The sequence below is a fragment of the Capricornis sumatraensis genome, chromosome 15, assembly GCF_032405125.1.
Source record: "Capricornis sumatraensis isolate serow.1 chromosome 15, serow.2, whole genome shotgun sequence".
Taxonomy (NCBI): domain Eukaryota; kingdom Metazoa; phylum Chordata; class Mammalia; order Artiodactyla; family Bovidae; genus Capricornis; species Capricornis sumatraensis.
The window spans coordinates 57,953,400-57,971,417 of NC_091083.1; the positions used below are offsets into that span (position 1 = coordinate 57,953,400).

General features: G+C 63.1%; 1 protein-coding gene across 1 annotated transcript; it reads left to right on the top strand.

Moving 5' to 3' along the window:
- The first annotated feature begins 7,689 nt into the window (after nucleotides 1–7,689).
- RBBP8NL (RBBP8 N-terminal like) lies at nucleotides 7,690–15,942 on the top strand. The gene is made up of 13 exons (XM_068986787.1): nucleotides 7,690–7,750; nucleotides 8,800–8,842; nucleotides 9,387–9,482; nucleotides 9,788–9,900; nucleotides 10,470–10,536; nucleotides 10,840–11,007; nucleotides 11,123–11,201; nucleotides 11,460–11,626; nucleotides 12,163–12,868; nucleotides 13,132–13,258; nucleotides 13,703–13,773; nucleotides 13,868–13,994; nucleotides 15,821–15,942. The coding sequence occupies exons 1-13, from the start codon at nucleotides 7,690–7,692 to the stop codon at nucleotides 15,940–15,942; spliced, it is 1,947 nt and encodes a 648-aa protein (XP_068842888.1).
- Nucleotides 15,943–18,018: the final 2,076 nt, after the last annotated feature.

Here is an 18,018-nt window from a genome sequence, read left to right on the forward strand (position 1 = left end):
CATGGCTCAGAGAGGTGGGGTGATTGGCCCAAGGTGAGCCAGCTCTCAAGGGGCAGAGTTGGGGTTCAAACCTGGCTGAGGTGGAGGGAGGGGGGCAGGGCTCAATTAGGCTGACCCTGGCTGCTTTGAGGGTCAACCTTGCCCCTGCCTCTGCCCTCCCCATGGGGACACCCAGACACAGGCACACAAAGCCAAAGCCACACAGCCCACCCTCACATCTACAACCCCAACCTTGAACATAGCACACCACGTACACAACAAGAGCACACCAAACACGTGAATAGACAAGCTGAGGGGTGAGTGCACACACACGCACACGGTCCCCACAGGCCAGGCTGCCCCACGCTCACCATGTCCACCCCCTTGTGCAGAGCACATGCCAAGGGCCCCACAGCACGCAGACACCTCCCCCAGGGGCCCAGCCAGGAGGCATCTGCAAAGCTCTCGGCAGGCTAGAGCCTGGGGGTGCCCACCACTGCTCCCCTGAGAGCCTGGGGTGGGGGTGGGGGCAGCCGGAAGGGGCCTCACCAGGGAGCAGGAAGTGCCTCCTGGGACCTCACCAGGGCAGCTGGCCTGGAGCCCGGGTCCTCCCCCATGGAGCCCTGAGCACTCCCTGGGGTTCCCTCAGGTACCCCAAGGGAGGGCTCCTGTGCAGAGCTGGGAGTAGGAATTTGGGTGCAGCTTAAGGGGGATCAGGGTGAGGGAGCACGGGGTGGGGACGTGTGGAGGAAGCAGGGGGAGCCGAGGGGGAAGAGGAGTGGGTGGCAGCTGCGGCCCTCGGGCCAGCTCTTTTCTGCATGAGTGCAGCCACAGGGTTGCGAGCGGAGGACAAACACGGAAAACCGCAATGCCCGGCTCCTCCTGTGCCCACGGTGGTGGCCCCTGGCCCAGCCCCACAGGGCACCCCAGGCCGCCCTGAGACCCTAGATGCCCACCCGCCTAGGCCACCTGCCTGTTCTCTTCTGGCAGGTGGAGGAGCCAGTGAAAGGCAGGGGCCCCAACCCAGCAGGGCCACTGCCAACCCCACATCTAGACTCCATCTCCAGAGCTCCAGCAGAGGCAGGCCCGCGGTCATCATCCCCAATTTACAGACAAGGAAACTGAGGCAGGACAGCTCAGCTCACGGGAGCCAGGGGAGAGGCTCGCTGCTCTCCTCCACCCCCAGGTGACAATGCTCCTTCCTCCCCCAGGTCCCCCACAATCTGCCCCTTCCCTGCCCTTCACGTCCACTTCCAGGCCCTGGATTCTCCTTGCAAACTGCCCGGCTCCAGCCAGAGGCCCAGGCCATGCAGAGATCATGGAGAAACAATCCTCTCTCTGTGAGGGTCAGACCCGACCCGTTCTGCCACTTTCTGTGCGATGGCAGAACCCGTTGGGTGGCTTTGGGCCGGCTCTGCCTCCTCTCTGCTCCTGGCCGGGGGAATCGAAAACCTGTCAAGCGGGTTTGGCCAAAATTATGTCTTGTTCCCAAGCAAGTTCACAGTGCTGGTTTCCATCTCTCAGGCGGGAGCGTCCCAGAGCAGAGCGGAGGTCCCTGGAGGTCGATGCGGACCCGGGGCCATGTGAGTACCTGGGGGCCTCCAGAGCCCCAGTGGCTTCAGTAGTTGGGGCCAGGGGAAGGGGCACAAGGTCTGGGGTCACTGTGGGGTGCTAGCTACCAGGCGGAGACCCAGCCCCTGCTCGTGGGGGCTGGAGGAAGAGCCAGGGAGGGGTGGTGGCCACGGCCCCTGCTCTGGGGTGCACTGTCCAGGGGACTGAGTGGGAGCGCGGGCCGCAGCGAGCTTGCTGGGCAGACAGGCTGGGGGAGTCAAGGCTTGGAAGGCTGGGGTTGGCACTGCTGTGCTGGGAAGTCCCTGGGTCTTCTGGGGACACTGGGAACAGGCTGGGGGCCTGGCACTTCATCCTGGTCCGGCCTCACCACCCGGATCCTCAGACAGGCTGCAGCTGGGGAATGAGGGGTGGAGCGTGGTGCAGCCAGCCACGGCTCTCTGCCGGGCACTGTAGGACATCAGCTGCCCTCAGTGCGGTGTCCCCTGGGAAACAGTGACAAAAGGCTCCCAGGCCTCGGCTCTGCTCAGCCTCCCCCACCAGGCCTCAGGAAGGCGGCTGAGAAGTCGCAGTGGCCCTGGGCCGGCCCATCCTTGAGGAATCAGGTTGCAGGGCCCACTGTTACTTGAGCCAGCAGCGACACCTCGGCCTTGCTGAGCGAGTGCACACCTGCCTTGTGCCTCTGTGCATGCGTGCACACGCACATGTGGTACTCGAGTATGTGCGCACATGTGCAAGCAGCTTTCCTCTGTCCTGCGCAGTGCCACATGCACAGTGGGGGGAGTGCACGCATGTGCACATGTTTCTCTGTTGTGCAGTAGTTGTCGGGATGTTGTTAGGATACTGTTGTGTCTGCACGTGTGGGCATCACATATGTATGCTCATGTGTCATGGGTCTACGTGTCTGACGATGCTAGAAATCATCCAGGTAGTGGCACCTCTCAGGACCTGCCCTCTGAGCTGGCCCAGGAGGTCACAGGAGGCTGCCCTGGCCATATCCTTGCGAGCTGGTGACTGTGGACTAGTGCCATCTCTCAGGGTCATAGATCCTTCATCTGCACAGTGAGGGCTGTCATGGCCACTCCACAGGCAACGTGAGCCCAGGGACTGACTACCTGAGACGTTCCTGCCGGACGCCTGGATGTGGGGGCTGGCAGGCTGGCCCCTGACCACCTGCAGTCAATGGGCACTGGATGCCTGCCACATGGAGGAGACCCGGCAGCCCAAGGTGGTGCAGACTCCTGTCTCCAGGAGCTGGGCCAGGACACTGCCGTCATTTTGTGGCCCAGGACACTGAGACACAGTGGGAGAGAGACTCAGCTAAGGTGACCGGAGAAGGGGCTTCTCCCTCACCACGTGGGGCATAGGGAGCCACCGCCGGTCTGACCTGCTTCACACCTGTCCCTGAATCTGTAGAATGGGACAGTGAGTGCCAGAAGGCAGGGCGAGCTCCAATCATACCCGTGGGCTGAGCCAGGGCACACAGCAGGTGCTCCACGAAGACCTGTGTGGGGACAGGGAAAGGGCTTGGACGGTGCGAACAGCCTCATGAGGCCCCTGGTGACGGGCAGGCGGAGCGTGCCTGGGTCACTCTGGGACCTGGTAGGGGACCTGCAGTAGACGCCGCACAGCCATAGAGCCCTGGCCCGGGACTCGGCTGAGCGGATGCCTGGGGAACAAGGGCCACTGCTATGGCTATTGCTGCACCATTGTCATCGCGTTACTCACAGGTGGGTGGAGGGATCAACGGCAGAGAAGGCGCAGAACTGGGGGCCTGGGGCTCCTGGACCCGAGGGCATGCTGGAGAAGAGGCCTCAACGAGAGAAAGTGGCCAGGGCCCTGCCGGCCGGCCCAGGAGCCGGGCAAGAACCTCACCACCAAGGCTTTGCGGCTCAGTGGACAACACCCGGACCAGGGCCACAGCTGGGGCTCTGGTGGCCTTCTCTGTACATGGCGGCAGGGGCATTTCCCTGAGACACGGCCATGAAGACTCAGTGATCCCTGAGTGTCCACGCAGGGCACGAGTGTGTATCATCAATGCTGGCATCTGAGACTCTGCTCTGAACTCAGGGGCGTTCTTGTCCTCCTGTAGAGGGCCTTGGTGGCACTTGAACTCCTGGGCCCCTGGGGCTGCCTGCAGGAGGCGCTGCGTGTGGTGGATGCAGGTCTCCATCTGCAGCTAGCTGAGTGCCTGCCGGGCCCTGCACTGAGTACACACATCACCCGGAAGGCATAGTCTGGACACACGTACTTGGTGGGACACACCCACAACCACCTGAGGAGGTGGCGCGGTTACCTCAGATGAGGGACTCAGGCTCTGGGGACACACTAGTCCCATCCACAGAGGCTCCAGGCAGGCCAGGGCGCACTGCGCAGGCTGACCTTGCCCAGGTGAGTGGCAGGTGCACAGGGTCACCGGTGTGCCCGACCCCTGCCTTGCCCTGCAACCTGCAGCTTCTGGGGCTCCACCCAGCAGAGACCTTCCAGCCTGGGTGTCCAGAGCAGGAGCAGGAGTGACCCTGGGCCCTTGAGGAGCAGCCCTCAGGTCTCTGCCTCCAGCACCACCACCCCCCGCCCCCGCAGTGGGCAACTCGGGCCACCCTCTCCAGCGCCCAGGGCCACCAGGCCCAGGGGCAGCAGCCAAGACCCCATGCCATAACCTGCTCCCTCCTCCTGACACCACTGTAGCCCCCACCCCAGGCCTGGGGGCAGCCTCCTGCCTCTCCCCTCAGTGGCTCTCAGCACACCTGGCAAACACCAGGGAGGCCCCCAGGGAGGGCTGGCCCACCATCCTCGGGCCGAGACCACGTGCACTTTTTAAAAGTAATTTCATTTATATTCATTTACTTACTTCCGTCTGCACTGGGTCTTTGTTGCTGCACAGGCTTTTCTCTAGTTTTGGCAAATGGGGCTACTCTCCAGTTGTGATGCACAAGCTTTCCATTGCAGTGGCTTCTCTTGTCGAGGAGCACAGGCTGTAGGCAGGCGGGCTTCAGTAGTTGCGGCTCCCAGGCTCTAGAGCACAGACTCAGTACTGTGGCTTAGTTGCTCCACGGCATGTGGGATCTTCCCAGACCAGGGCTCGAACTTGTGTCTCCTACACTGGCAGGCGGATTCTTATGCACTGAACTACCAGGGAAGCCCCCACATGCACTTTTACAGCTGAGGTTCTTCCTACCCACAACCACCAAATTCCTATCAGCTGGGGACCCACCTCCTCATCCTCCCGCTGCTTCCTTGGACCTGCCCCGCCCCCCTGCACTCTGAGGGTGGGGGCTGGGTCAAGGGCTGCCCCAGGAGACTGACTGTCCTCTTCTCCTTGGCCAAACACTCTCTGTCACCTGCCGGCCCAGGGGAGCCACACCACCCCCATGGCACTGTCACCAGTGGCTGGACAGTCCTAGTCATCCCTGGGAGATGTGGAGCTTCCAGCAGAATACACCCTCCAGCTGTGCTGCCCCTGCCCAGCCCCGTGTCTTGTCCATGCTGCCCCCTGCCCATCAGAGATCCCAGAGTGGCAGCCAGGTGGGGCCTTTGGGCGGTTTGGAGTAGAGAGGAGCCTGGGGTACCCAGACAGAGGTGGGTGTCTGGCCTTTACCCACCTGACTCCACACCACAGTGCTGTCATTAGGAACAATGTTGACCTCTCACTCGGACCTGCACCCATCCCCAGAGCCTCTCCTGGGCCTGGGGCACTGCAGGTTCCCAGGGGCGGCTCCTTCATGGGCGTTGGCCCAGCCCAAGGCCCATGGTAGACGCTGATGGGGAAAAACGGCCTGTCAGGCAGGTCTGGGTGGAATTTCAGGCACAGTGGCTTGGCCCTCCCCAGCTGGCCCACCTCCCCCTGCAGGGAGCCTGAGCCGAGGAGAGCTCCTCCCACAGCCCCGTCTCCCACCATCAGATGAAGATGGGAGAGCCAGCAGAGCAGGGCCACCTGGAGCGCATCCCTGGTCCACAGCGGGCAAGGACACATCCTCAGCCCCAGGGAGAAGTCAGGCCCCGACTCCCGCCTCCCACTGGGTAGCCAGGGAGCATGACTTGATGTCTTTGGGCCTCAGCTTCCCTATCTGGAAAGTGGGCTCCTTGCAGTGTGGTCAGGGTTAGATGGGCTCAGGAAGTGAGGCCGGATTACCATGTATACCCTACAGCCCTGGTCTCCCCCACCCTCTGCAATTCAGCATCTTGTCCCCTAACCTGCCAGGACATTCCTCTGGCTCCCAGCCTCAAGGAAGGGGACCCCACCAAGCTCCTCTCATTCCCAGAGCCCTCACCCACCCAACACACAGCCAGTAAGCAGGGACTCCCCCCTTCCCTGGCCATCTCTTGGGAGTGTCGCAGAGGCCCACCTTCCTGTCACTCCGTCCGGCTAGCACATCCCTGCCTGTGGGGTCTGGCAGCCACCATGAGACACAGGACCGTTCTCTGTCCTCTTGCTGGGCCTGAGGCTTGAGGACCCAGCTGAGAGCCAACCTCCCTGTCAAGTCCCCTTGGAAAGCTCCAGGACAGTGCTTGCCCTGGCCTGGCTTCTCTTGGGGTCACGGGGCCTGCCCCCTCAGTTGGTGACCCCACTGCCAGGGCGCCTACCGCCCAGCTTCGGGGAGCCCAGAGCAGCTGCGCCTCGGCTGCACCTCCTGTGCAGGAATCCTGCAGTGCGCTGGCTTCCCCGGCCTGGCCCCTGCTCTGCAGTCTCGGAACCAAACCGGAACAGCCCCAAACTGTCATCTCTCCTGCCACCGCTGGACACTACCAGCAGGCACTGGAGGGTTTCTAGTTGGGGGACTGCTGATGCAAACACTCAGGTCTCTGAAATGCAAATGAGACCACACACCTCCTTCAGTGAGGAGCGGGGGAGGGGGGGGAGGGAGCTGCGTGTGGCCTCGGGCAAGGCCGAGGGGTCTTTGGGCAGAGGTTTCCAGGGTTTGTGAAGAGGCCCTCCTAGGGAGGTGGAGCACTGCGCCAGTTGGTGGTGGCCTGGGTCGAGGCAGGCTCTGCGAAGGAGGGAAAGTGAGGTTCTGGGCATGTACAGACGCAAACCCAGAGGACCCCAGGGCTCCTCCGGCTGAGGACAAGGAGGGATCAGAGGGGCTGCCTCCCCCTGGCCTGGAGGTGATGATGGCAAGGGTCTGGGCTGGTGGCATCACTGCTGACCTGGCTATGAGCTGTGGGTCTGACTCCCACTGGGTGACAGGTAGTGCCACAGAGCAATGGTGGCCTGTGGTATCTGCCACCAGAGGTGAGCCACCAGGACTGAGGGTCTCTCACCCAGAGGAGGGTGGTGCCTGGCATCACAGTGAGGAACCTACTGCTGGGCTGAGCCCCGGGCTCACTCCCAGCTCCGAGGTGGACCCTGTGGGACCCCAAGGCATACTCACCAGGCCCACTGGATGGGCCCTGTGGCCACTACCAGAGGGAAGAAAGGGCTGCTCAGAGGGGCCAGAGCTCACGGCAGTCACACAATGGGCAAGGTTACCCAGCTCCCAGCTTGGATTCTTAATCCCACAAACTTTTAAGTTTTAGCAAACGCTTCGTGGAGGTGAAACACAGGCAGGAAAAAGGGCCCAGGCCATGAGGGGTGGCTAGGTGGACTTCTGCCAGTGCACGGCCACCAGTTCCTACAGAGAAAATAGCCAGCCAACCCCCGAAGTCCCCACCTTGGCCCCACGGGACCATCCATGCCACTGCGGGCACCTGGACTCTCCTGAGAGAGCTTTCCCATTGGCTGAACACACCCTGGCTTACTGACCCGCCAGCTGTTGGTCAGCTTGGGCATCTCCAGTCTGGGGCTTCATCACAGGTCATGTGCACACTCATGGTCCCAGCACCAAGTGGGAGCTGGTCCCTTCAGGCCATCTGCTTTGCTGTGAAGACTGGATTAGGGAGTTGAGATGAAGTGAGAATGTCCCATCCCTACAGGATGGACATACATGCCCCCCTCAGGCGTGGACATGACCCAGTGGGTGGTCACAGGACAGGACTCCCACACCTACCTCCTGCACCCTGCAGCCCACAGACCCCTTCTGAGCCAATGTGACTGTCCCTTGGTTTCCTGCTCCACAGGCTGGAAACAGAGGGGCAGTAGAGGCCAAGGGGCCGTCCCCACACCTGGAGCACAAAGGACACAGGGCCGGGGCTGCGGGAGCCATGGAGAGTTTCACAGAGTCACTAAACAGACTGAAGGAAGTCCACGAGAATGAGGTCATGGGTGAGTACCTTGGGGAGGACAAACTCTCAACCAGACAGCGGTCTAAGGGCCAAGGTCAGGCCACGGGACTCCCACATGTTGCCTCCAATTCTTGCCAAAACCAGGACCATGCCTTGCAGGACCAGAAAAGGAGTCCTGACCCAGAGCCCAGAGCTGCATTGTGGCCAGGCACCCAGCCTTAGACCAACACCCAAGTGCAGCCCTGGAGGGATGGCCCCCAAACGGTCAATTCACATCAAAGCAGGAATAAAAGACCAGCCTGGCCACAGAGAGCTGAGACACTATAGCCAAGACCAGCCCCTTGCCCAAGGTGGGGGCCTCCATGTCCCCCAGAAGGGAGGTCACCTACTTTCTCTGTAGGAATGGAGCCCAAGGCTCCAGAGGCTTGTCTGGAACTTTCCGGGTGCTGAGCTAAAATCCCTCTCCCCCTTCCAGAACCCCAGGCTAAGCTCTGCCCTGGTATGCATGTCTGTCCAATTTCCCCACCAGCAACAGGACTGACTGCAGCTACCTGCTCCATTCACTCCCCCAGTGCCTGGACCAGACCCTCCCCTGACCTTTCTGAGAGTGCTCACCTCCCTTCCCACATCAAAGGCCCAGAGACCCAGAGGGGCGAGGACTGCTTGGGCTAGACTAGGACCCAAGCCAGACCATGATGAGGAGGGGAGGAGGGGCTCTGCTGGGGTCTCCCTTGGGGGACCATTGGCAGCACCCAAAAAGCATCCCTCCTGGGCCTTAGTTGGGTAATTGGTGACTCCCAGCATCCGGGACCCATCCCCAGCTGACACCAGAGCCAGAGACAAGGGAGGGGAGAGGCTGGGCCCAGACCAGGGTCCCAAGGAGCCAGGAGACTGACCAGAAACTGGCAGCAGGTGCAGACTGGGAGCCCTCCAAGGGGGTGACCTCAGGGAGTCAGTGCAGGGACCCAGGCAGGTGGCGGGTGTCTGGAGAGGGCTCTGCCAGACAACCAGAGACAGGAAACACCCCAGCTCCAGGTAGAGGCGGCAGCCCAGCTGGGCCTGACCTCTGCTCCTTTCCTCACTCCTCAGGCCTGCAGAACAAGCTTCTGGAACTGAACTCAGAGAGGTGCCGGTGAGTGAGGACAGGCCTGGCCCAGGAAACTGGAAGGGCAGTGACTCCCCAGGGTTCATCTCCCATCTTCCCCTGCAGCCCCAGGGCCCCGGCACTGCCACTAGCAGTGATGCAGGAGAAAGTGAAGATCAGCATAGGGGGTAGGGGGAGTCTGGTCCCAGGTCATGCCTCAAGGAACTAGAGGAAGCGGGGCTGGAAAGTCCAAGCCCACCAGAGTGAACAGGGACCCTCCAAAGGGATGGGCAAGGAACATCCATGCAGGGCACCTCTGGGACCAATAGCTATCAACAGGGGGACTCCACGTGAGTCCTGGAGACCCACAGGCAGACTCCCCAGGTCCCCACTTCACAGAACGCTGCCAGGTGGCACATGGATGAGACAGAGTCCTCAAGGCTGTACACACTCACGCTTGGGCGAGCTGGCATTGCCCTTCCGAGGCCCCAAGTCTCAAGGAAGTCCTAGGCTGGTGGCCAGGGAGAGGCTAGTGGGTAGCAGAGAGCTCTCTGGGTAGAGCAGACCCCCTACTTCAGATCGTCCCCCACAGGGATGCCCAGAGGGTGGAGGAGCTCTGTGCCAAGAATCACCAGCTCAGGGAGCAGCAGAAGGCACTGAAGGAGAACCTGCGGGCGCTGGAGAACAGGTGGGGGCACCTCACAGCCCACTCATGATGGGGGCAAGGGTGGAGGAAGACCAGCGCGTTCTGTGGAGAATGAGTCGGGGATGCTCTGGAGTCAACTCAGCCACTGCAGGACTTCTCAGAGCCTTAAGTAAACTGCACTTTTCAAGGTTCCTTCCCAAACTCAACAGCATGTGGCGTGCTTAGCCCACGGGGTGGGCAACGCAGTGGGGAAAGGCAGGGCAGGTCCTGGGAGTGGGGCGGGGGGGCGTGGCATCCCGGCCCCTCCCTCTCAGAGCAGCCTCTCGCTGTCCCTCCTTGCCCCGCAGGCTACGGGCTGGGCTGTGTGACCGCTGCATGGTCACCCAGGAGCTGGCCAGAAAGAAGCAGCAAGAGTTCGAGAGCTCCCTCCTCCAGAACCTGCAGCACGTCTTCCTCCTCAGTGAGCGCCCCCCTGCTCTGCATCCTGCACCCCGTTCTCCTGTGTGGGCCGGCGACCCCCACCTCCTCAGCCCAACAAGGGGTCTTGGGGAAAGGGGAGGAGGTGATCCAGGGCTGCACTGTCAGGAGGGACACCCGCACCCCACCTCACAGACAGATGGTGCAAAGCCCCCCGCTGGGCCCCACAGGCCACCTGCTGCTCAGTCACCGGGCCAGGGCGTCCCTGCCTTCTCAGAGCCTCAGCTCCCTCCTTCTCAGGATAAGGAGGGTCCCGAAGACGCCTGGGTTCCATGAGTTCTGCTGATGAGCACAAGCCCCTTTCCTTTGGCTGGGGGGGTCCCTCGAGGCTACGGAGCGCCATCCCTTTTCACAGCCTCCAGGCTGGGGCTGCTCACTCAACATCCACCCACCCACTCAGGCAGCAAGCATCTATGGGGCACCTGCTGTATGCCAGGCCCCGAGCCAAGTGCTGGAGCCTCAGCTGGGCCAGGACAGGGGGACTCCCAGGGCCGTGAGGACCCCACTCGCCCTCCCCCTCCCCAAGTCCTTCCTAACCGGTGCCTTCTACAGCCACTGAGCTGACGCGGCTGCAGGAGGAAAATGACGCCTTGAAGGAGGAAGTGAAGCGGCTTCAGGGCCCAGGGTGAGTAGGGGGAGCCCCAGGCACTTGTGCAGGGGGAGGGGTTCCCCAGGCCAGCATCCTGGGACAGACAGCAGCCTCCCCTGGTCTGCAGGCACAAGGCCCCCCAGAAATGGAGCTGGGCTGCAGCACCCATGGCAGCTCCGGCGCTTGGGCCACCCCGACAGGTGTGAGCCCACGATGACGTCTTTCCTGGTCACCTGGGTCTCCCGCATAGGTGGCTTGGCCCCCAGGAGGGCGCCCTGGGCTTTCTGATCGTCTCTGGGATGCTGCCCCCTCACCTGCCTCATATTTGCCTCCCACTGGGGACAGGCCCAAGCCCCAGCTCAGGGAGGGCGTCTCGGACCCCCCATCACCCCTGCTGCTCCCCTCCCTGGGCGCCCAGAAGGCCGTCACTGAGAAACCTCTGGGAGGCCACGAGGAGACAGAGGATGGCCATGCAGGTGCAGGTCCATGGGAGAGGAGGGTGTGGGGCAGGGGGCAGGGGGGCTGAGCAGCCTGGGACCAGGGGGCCCTCGGGCCGGGGGCTGAGCTGACCCCTCTCAGCAACCGTCCTGCCCTCTGTTCCTCCTCCCACAGAAAGGCCAGGGGTGTACGGGACGTCTCCAATGGCCAAAATCTCCCGAAGTCCGAATCTTCTTGAGGCACGGACCCCGGAAATGGTGAGGGTGAGAGACCCTGAACCCCTGAACCCACTCCTCCCTCTTCCCGGGCAGCCCGAGGAGGAGGCCAGAACTGCCTGCTGTATGCCATGCACATGGCAACATGCCCATCCTCGCGCCAAGCAGAGTCCTGAGCTCCACGTGACAAGGGTGGAAGCGAGGCTCAGAGTGGGTGGGAGACCTGCCCAAGGTCACACAGAGAAAAGGGCAGAAGGTAGCAGCCAAGCCCACCCAGGCTGACCTGCCCACCCTGTGCAGAACCCCCAGCGCATCTCCAACCAGCTGCATGGGACCATCGCCGTGGTGCGGCCTGGGTCTCGGGCCTGCTCCGCTGACCAGGGCTCCACCAATGGGACGCCCCCACTGCCGCCCACCAGGCACAGCCCACCCAGCCCACCTGGCAAGCACAGCCTCCCTCTGGACAGGTGAGCGCCCGCCCTCTGCCACCACCAGGAGCTGCCTCAGCTGGGTACCCAGTCTCCTCCCCTGGTCCCAGCTTTAAGGCAGAGGCCAACAGCAGGGCGTCCCTCCCTTTGTCCCTTCAGGAGACCTGCTCTCCCTGGCTTGGCTTTCCCCTGCCTGCAGCATAGTTCCCACATTGACATCTGAACGGCCAGGGTGGGGTGGGGGTTCGTGGACAGAGGAGACAGGGACTGGGCACCCCCTTTCATCGTGGTTTGAGGAGAGTGGGGGTGGGGTTGTGGGCAGGGTGCTCCAGAGGACTGGGTAGGCAGCTAACGCCCAGAAGGGGGAGAGGCCTTAGTGGCCAGGTCCCTCCTCTGACCCCCAGGCCCCAGGTCAACTCTGAAACCAGGCACCTGATCCCCAGGGGCCCGGGCATTCCCCTCCCCACTGTCCACCGTGTCACGTGGGCACCCATCTCACCCCCAGGGCCCCTAGTCCTCCCTGTGAAGTGGGGCTGACCATGCCCCACAATCACCAGGCTTCTCCTTCCCCACAGCATCCTGCAGGCCTCTCGGCCCTCTGCCAAGACCTGCGAGTCCCTGAAGCACTCCCTCCAGGCTGACCGCCTCTGCCTCCTGAACCGCCACCTAACCCTACACCTTGGCAGCCCCCCGGCCCCTGCCACAGCCCCCAGTGGCCCCCAATCCCAGGGCCTCAAGGCTGGGGAGGCAGAGGCCTGGGAGGAGCCCTCGGGCCTGCTGGGCCTGCCGGGCGCCCTGGTGGGCGTGCGGAACCCACGGCTGGAAGGCGCACTGCACATTCTCCTGGCCCAGCAGCTGCGGGCACAGGGCAGAGTGGGCAGTGCCCGGCTGAGGGGCCCCTGGGGGCCTAGAGGGACGCCGCCCTCCCCACCAGCCGACTCAGACTCCGAGGGTCCTGAGGGCGAGGCGGCCAGGGCAGCCCTGCCCAGAGAGAGGCACTCACAGCCCGGAGGCCCGGGCAGCCCCCAGGGGAAGGAGGGCACGGCCACACAGGACTATGTCCCAGACAAGCCCCTGGACCTCTCAGAGAGGGGTCGGTGCCGGGCCAGCGCTCCCAAGCCTGCCAACCAGTCGGGGTCACTCAGCCCTCCACGGGTCCCCACGCCCAGCCCTGAGCCACCCCAGGGAGTGGGACCATCTGCCCAGTGTGGAGCCCAGAGACTCAGCAATGGCACCCAGGAAGCCAGAGAGCCAGAGGCGGAAGAGCATCCATCTTCCCTGGTGAGGGACCAAGCCCCGTTCCTGGGCTCTGTGTGTCCCACCCAGAGCACCTGGGCCCCAGGCTACCCTCTCTTCTCTGCTCCACCAGCCAGTTGCTGAGGGAAAGCCTGCTGCCCAGGTCACAAGCCAGGGGGAGCCAGCTGACCCTTCAGCCCCGCCCTGTCCATGGCCACTGCAGGCTGTGCCTGAGGCCGGGTGGGGGTGGGGGAGGAGGAGGGAAGTTGCCTTACATGAGCTCAAGTCTTTTCCTTCTTTCCCATCAGGATACCCCCTACTTTGCCCCAGGGCCCCACCTCAGCCTGCCCTCTGCAAGTGGGCCAGGAGAGGAGGACAGAGGGAGACCTAAACATCCCCCCTACCCACCAAGGCCTGGTGGAGATGGCCACCCAGGTGAGGATGCGAACATGGGAAGTGTTCCATGGTGGAAGTGGAACCACACTGAGCAGGGAGGGCCTGACCCAACAAACTCTGGTCTCAGATTTGGTTCCCTACCTCCAGACCCAGAGTGGAGCAAGGGGCCCAGGGAGGGCGAGTTTCTGACCACAGGAAGTGAATGGAGAGCATCCTAGCAACTGGGGCTTCAGGGCAGGTGATGAGTTCCCTGTCACCCAGCAACCAAGCCAGGGGGACCCCAGTGGGTGGGGTCATTGCAGGAATGCAGGGGACTTTGGGCTTGGACTCTACCCCAGGGCAGGTTACTCGGGCTCTCTGTGCCTCAGTTTCCCCAGCTTCAGAGGTGTTGCCACTGGTCCCAGCCTGGCAGGTTAGGGGCCTAGGCTTCTACTAGATGTCCAGGCCACCATCCTGGCCTGACCCACACCCTGCATCCTGCAGAGTGCAGCAACGTCCAAGGGCAACAGCCGGAGTCGGATGAGCTGGACGAGCCAGACACCTCGGACAGTGAGGTCAGTGCAGCCGCACACTGGGGTGGGGTGGTGGCACCCTGGCTGCCCCAGGCTTGGGGGGGTTTCCTCACCATGACCACACCCCACCCTTCAGATGGGCCTGAGCACCAGGGCGGAGTCCACACAGAGCTCGCCAGGGGAAGGACCCGGGTGTGTCTGCAACAAGGAGTGTGGACAGGGCCCACAGAAGAGGAAGCGGGCCTCCGACCCCTGGAGCAAAGGTAAGTCCCCGGGTGGGGGTGGGGCAGTTGCAGCGCCAATGCCTCCAGCCTTTCTGGCTACTCAGAGTTGTTCCCAGAGCAGTCTTGTAAGAGGACCTGGGTCAGGCCTGGGCAGACCCCGAGTCCACTTCCTCCTCGCTGGGCTGGCCCCTTTACCCCAAGCCTGTCTCCCTCTGGAAAGGAGGCGATATCATGGCTGATATGAGACAGCAGTGGGACACACAGTAGTGTCATCTTCAGGGGAGAAAGGGCATCCTGGGCCACGAGCAGCCCCAGGCCTAGGGGTCCTAGACCCCTCCCCTCTCACAGCCCCACCTGGGAGGGGGCAAGCTCGCCTGGACCACCTTGTCCACTTTTAAGGAGGAGACCCAGCAGAGGCTGCTGCCCCCTGGCGTGGGTGTGTTTGTTCCCGATGTGGGGCTGGGGGCTGCTCTCCTGTTTGCCAAGGGTGGTGCCTGTGGGCTCCCCCTCCACCCAGGCTGAGGGTATAAGGACAGCTCCCACTTCCTGCTCCAGCCACAGTGGCAGCTCGGGCCGGGTCTCCAGGCGCCCGAGAGAGCCTTTGAACGCCTGAGCTGATACTGCACGCCGCCTGGTGTTTGTCCAGGCGGGTCCATGTCTCAGGCTGGGCCATGGCTGCCACAATGCACCATTGTTGCCGGGAAGGTGACTGCAGCCTGTGTTTGTCAGGCGAGCGCTGGAGGAGGCCAGCATGCTGGTTTGACCTCACAGCACAGCCAGCTGGGCATTTTCGGAAGCTGTCCTGGGAGGCACGGTCCACAGGGGTGTACCACATCTGCCCCCACCTTCCACATGGTGTCAAGCCAGCCCCTTGCCCGCCCACCCAGACCAAGGTAGGGGCTCCCCAGATGGCACGCATACCCTCAGCACCTCACGGACGATAAGTGAGAATAGCGCCCTTGTGTCGTGTGCCCATAGAGAGAGAGGCTCAAGGAGCGTTCAGTCACTACTGTCTTTGGGCCTCGTGGGCCTGCCCGGGGATTAGCCATCACTGTCTCACAGATGCGAAAGTGGGGGCTCAGGGTGGGGTAACTTGCCCAGGGTCACAGAGGTGCTACACGGGGACAGGATGCCAACCTGATCCATCTGACCCAGAACCAGAGCTGGTTCTGCATCAGAGGCATGCCTGAAGCCCAGCATTGTGTGGGTCTCACCTGCAAGGGTGCCAGGAACCATATGTCCCTTCTCTGGGACCCCAGAGGCAGTGCCCGGCTGAGGGGCCCTTGGGGGCCCAGAGGGACGCCGCCCTCCCCACCAGCCGACTCAGACTCCGAGGGTCCTGAGGGCGAGGCGGCCAGGGCAGCCCTGCCCAGAGAGAGGCACTCACAGCCCGGAGGCCCGGGCAGCCCCCAGGGGAAGGAGGGCACGGCCACACAGGACTATGTCCCAGACAAGCCCCTGGACCTCTCAGAGAGGGGTCGGTGCCGGGCCAGCGCTCCCAAGCCTGCCAACCAGTCGGGGGCCCATGGAAGTAACTGCCAACATCCCAGGTGTTCTGAGAACATTTCCCTGTGAGCTCGGCTTATCCAGATACCCCAGACCCTCTGCAAGGTCACAGGGGAGGCCTCAGGGCCGGGCGGATTCCAGGGTCACACACCTTCTACCAAATTCCCAAGGCTTCCCTCCGATCAGGCTGCCCTGTCCAGCATCCGCTGCCATCAGGAACAGGTCGACTGCCAGTGTGGGCTCCTGTGTTCCCAGAAACTGCCCACGAGGCCCTGGGCAAAAGCCCAGTGTCCCCGTAAGAGAGGACACGCAAGGTTACTACCGTGCCTCCTAGCTTAACTTTGGTCCACTTCCCACAGCCTCCAAGAAGCCGACCTGTGGAAGGAGGAACCAGGGAGCCAGGAGTCCCTCACCCAGCACCAGCACCTGGGAAAAGACCAGGGCATCCCAGCCTGCCCAGTCATGCACCCCACCCGATTGATTGCCCGCAGCCAGGACAACCCCCACCACCAGCCAAGCAGACAGCCCCGGGAGCAGGGTAGTGGACTGGGTCCTGCCACATCCATGGGGGTGTGAAGGCCAAGATGATTGGTCGTTTGAACCCCTCCATCTTGGAAACGATCTTACCCACCACTCTCACTCCAGCATCTGCTCCCTTGTGGGGAGCAGGGTCCTGGGAGACTGGGATGGCTCAAGCTCCAGCCGAGCCCCGCCCCCAGCTCTGCTGTGCACGGGCAGGCCCTCCTGGGCAGTGCCCCTCCTCCCACCAACCCAGACTCCACTAGTACCCTGGACCCAGGGGCTGCATGCCTCGCTACCCATTCCAGACGGGGTGTCGAGCTCCAAGCAGTGGTCTCGGGCGCCCCCTTGCGGGGTCCCACAACTGTGCTGCCCGGTGAGGGCTAAGAAGGCCGGCAGGCGGCAGTGCAGCGCCTCTGCAGAGAGGGGGTCCCAGGACATGGGGAGAATAAAGTGTAAGGAAGGATGGCGTGTGCAGCTGGCAGGATTGGGGTTCAGCCGGGCCTCCACCTTCCCCGGGTGGGTGACTCTTGAGTGTCCAGGGATGGGGAGTCTGAAGGGCAGGATCCAGGCGCCATGTAGACCCCCTCCTCATCGACACCTCCGTGTCCCTGGCCCCACACCCGCCACTGAACCGTCAGCCCTCTGCACAACCACAGGGCAGCTCACCCAGGACACTGCCCCGCACAGAACCAGGAAGACCGTGTTCTGCCCGCCGCCCCGCTATCTCTGCAGCAACCTCAAAGCTTAACATGGTGCCAGCTGGCAGAAGAGAGACCACCACAGAGCCCAGCCCCATTATCCAGCAGCAGACAGCATGGTTTTGGAGCTGAGGGCCAACAACCAGATGACAGCCATCCCCCTTTATCTTCCTCATCTGACATCAGTGTAACTATTGGCCACCAGCTTATGGGTCCTGCCCCCTCCACCTGCCAGGGCCCTCCTACTAGAACAGCAGGCCAGCAGGGCCCTAATCCAACAATGTTGACCCCGGCTTCTCCTCGCTAACAGAGAGAAATTTGTGTGCCATGTGTGGCACATTGCGTGGGGAGCATTCACAGAGCTGTGTGGCAGATTTCACGGCAAGTGCCCAGTCTCCAGCCTCCAGGTAGACCCAGCATGGCGACATTCCCTGGCTGAGCCGCTCAGCCCTGACAATACCCTGAGGTCACAATCGCTGTCCCCAGCTGAAGGATGAGTAGACCTACAGGCCGAAAGCTGGACAGAGCGGGCCAGTGCCGTACAGGTGGCCATACGATCCTGCCCTATGGGACTCAGGTGGGCTCCTGAGCATACGACCCTGCCCTGCGAGACACAGGTGGGCTCCTGAGCATGAAGCCACTGGCTCTGGAGTCTGGGCCGGGAACAGAAGGCCTGGTACCCCGCAGATTCAAGGTCACTTTGCTGCTGAGGGACAGAAGTGCAGGACTCTGCCTGGGGCTGAAGCTCCAGCACACCCTGCCTGCCACCCCAGGCAGGTGCCTTCTCCCCTTGGGCCTGCGGTCTTCAGTCGCTGGAGGAGACCAGGTGGCATCGACAGTCATTCTTGGAGCTCCTCGAGGGGCCACCCTGACCTCTGATGGCGGGTGCCACAGCTCCAGTCCTGCACCTCAGCCCAACCCCCCCACCCCCCCGCGCAAAGACACACATCCTGAGGGGGGAAGTGGAGCCTAAAGACAGGCTCCACGGAGGCTGACAATGAACGCCACAGCCCAGCAAAAGGAATAGGGCACTGGAGTCCCGGGGCCGCGACTTCTGAGCCGGAGACTCGAACCCACGGCGACGCCACCACTCGCCCCGAGTCAGGCCTCGCGGGCCCAGCCGCAGGCCCATTCGCGGCTCCTAGATTCCCCAGGGAAACAGGAGATCCGACTCTAGGACCCAGAGGAGCGCCCCGCCCCCGGCGCCGCGCTGGCCAATGGGCGGGCGCGATGGCGATATATTTGCATGGGGGTGCGCCCCGGCCAATCGGGCGCGGGCCCGGGCGCGTGCGCGAGCTGGCGGGCGGCGGCCGGCGGGCGGCGGGCTCAGTCGGAGG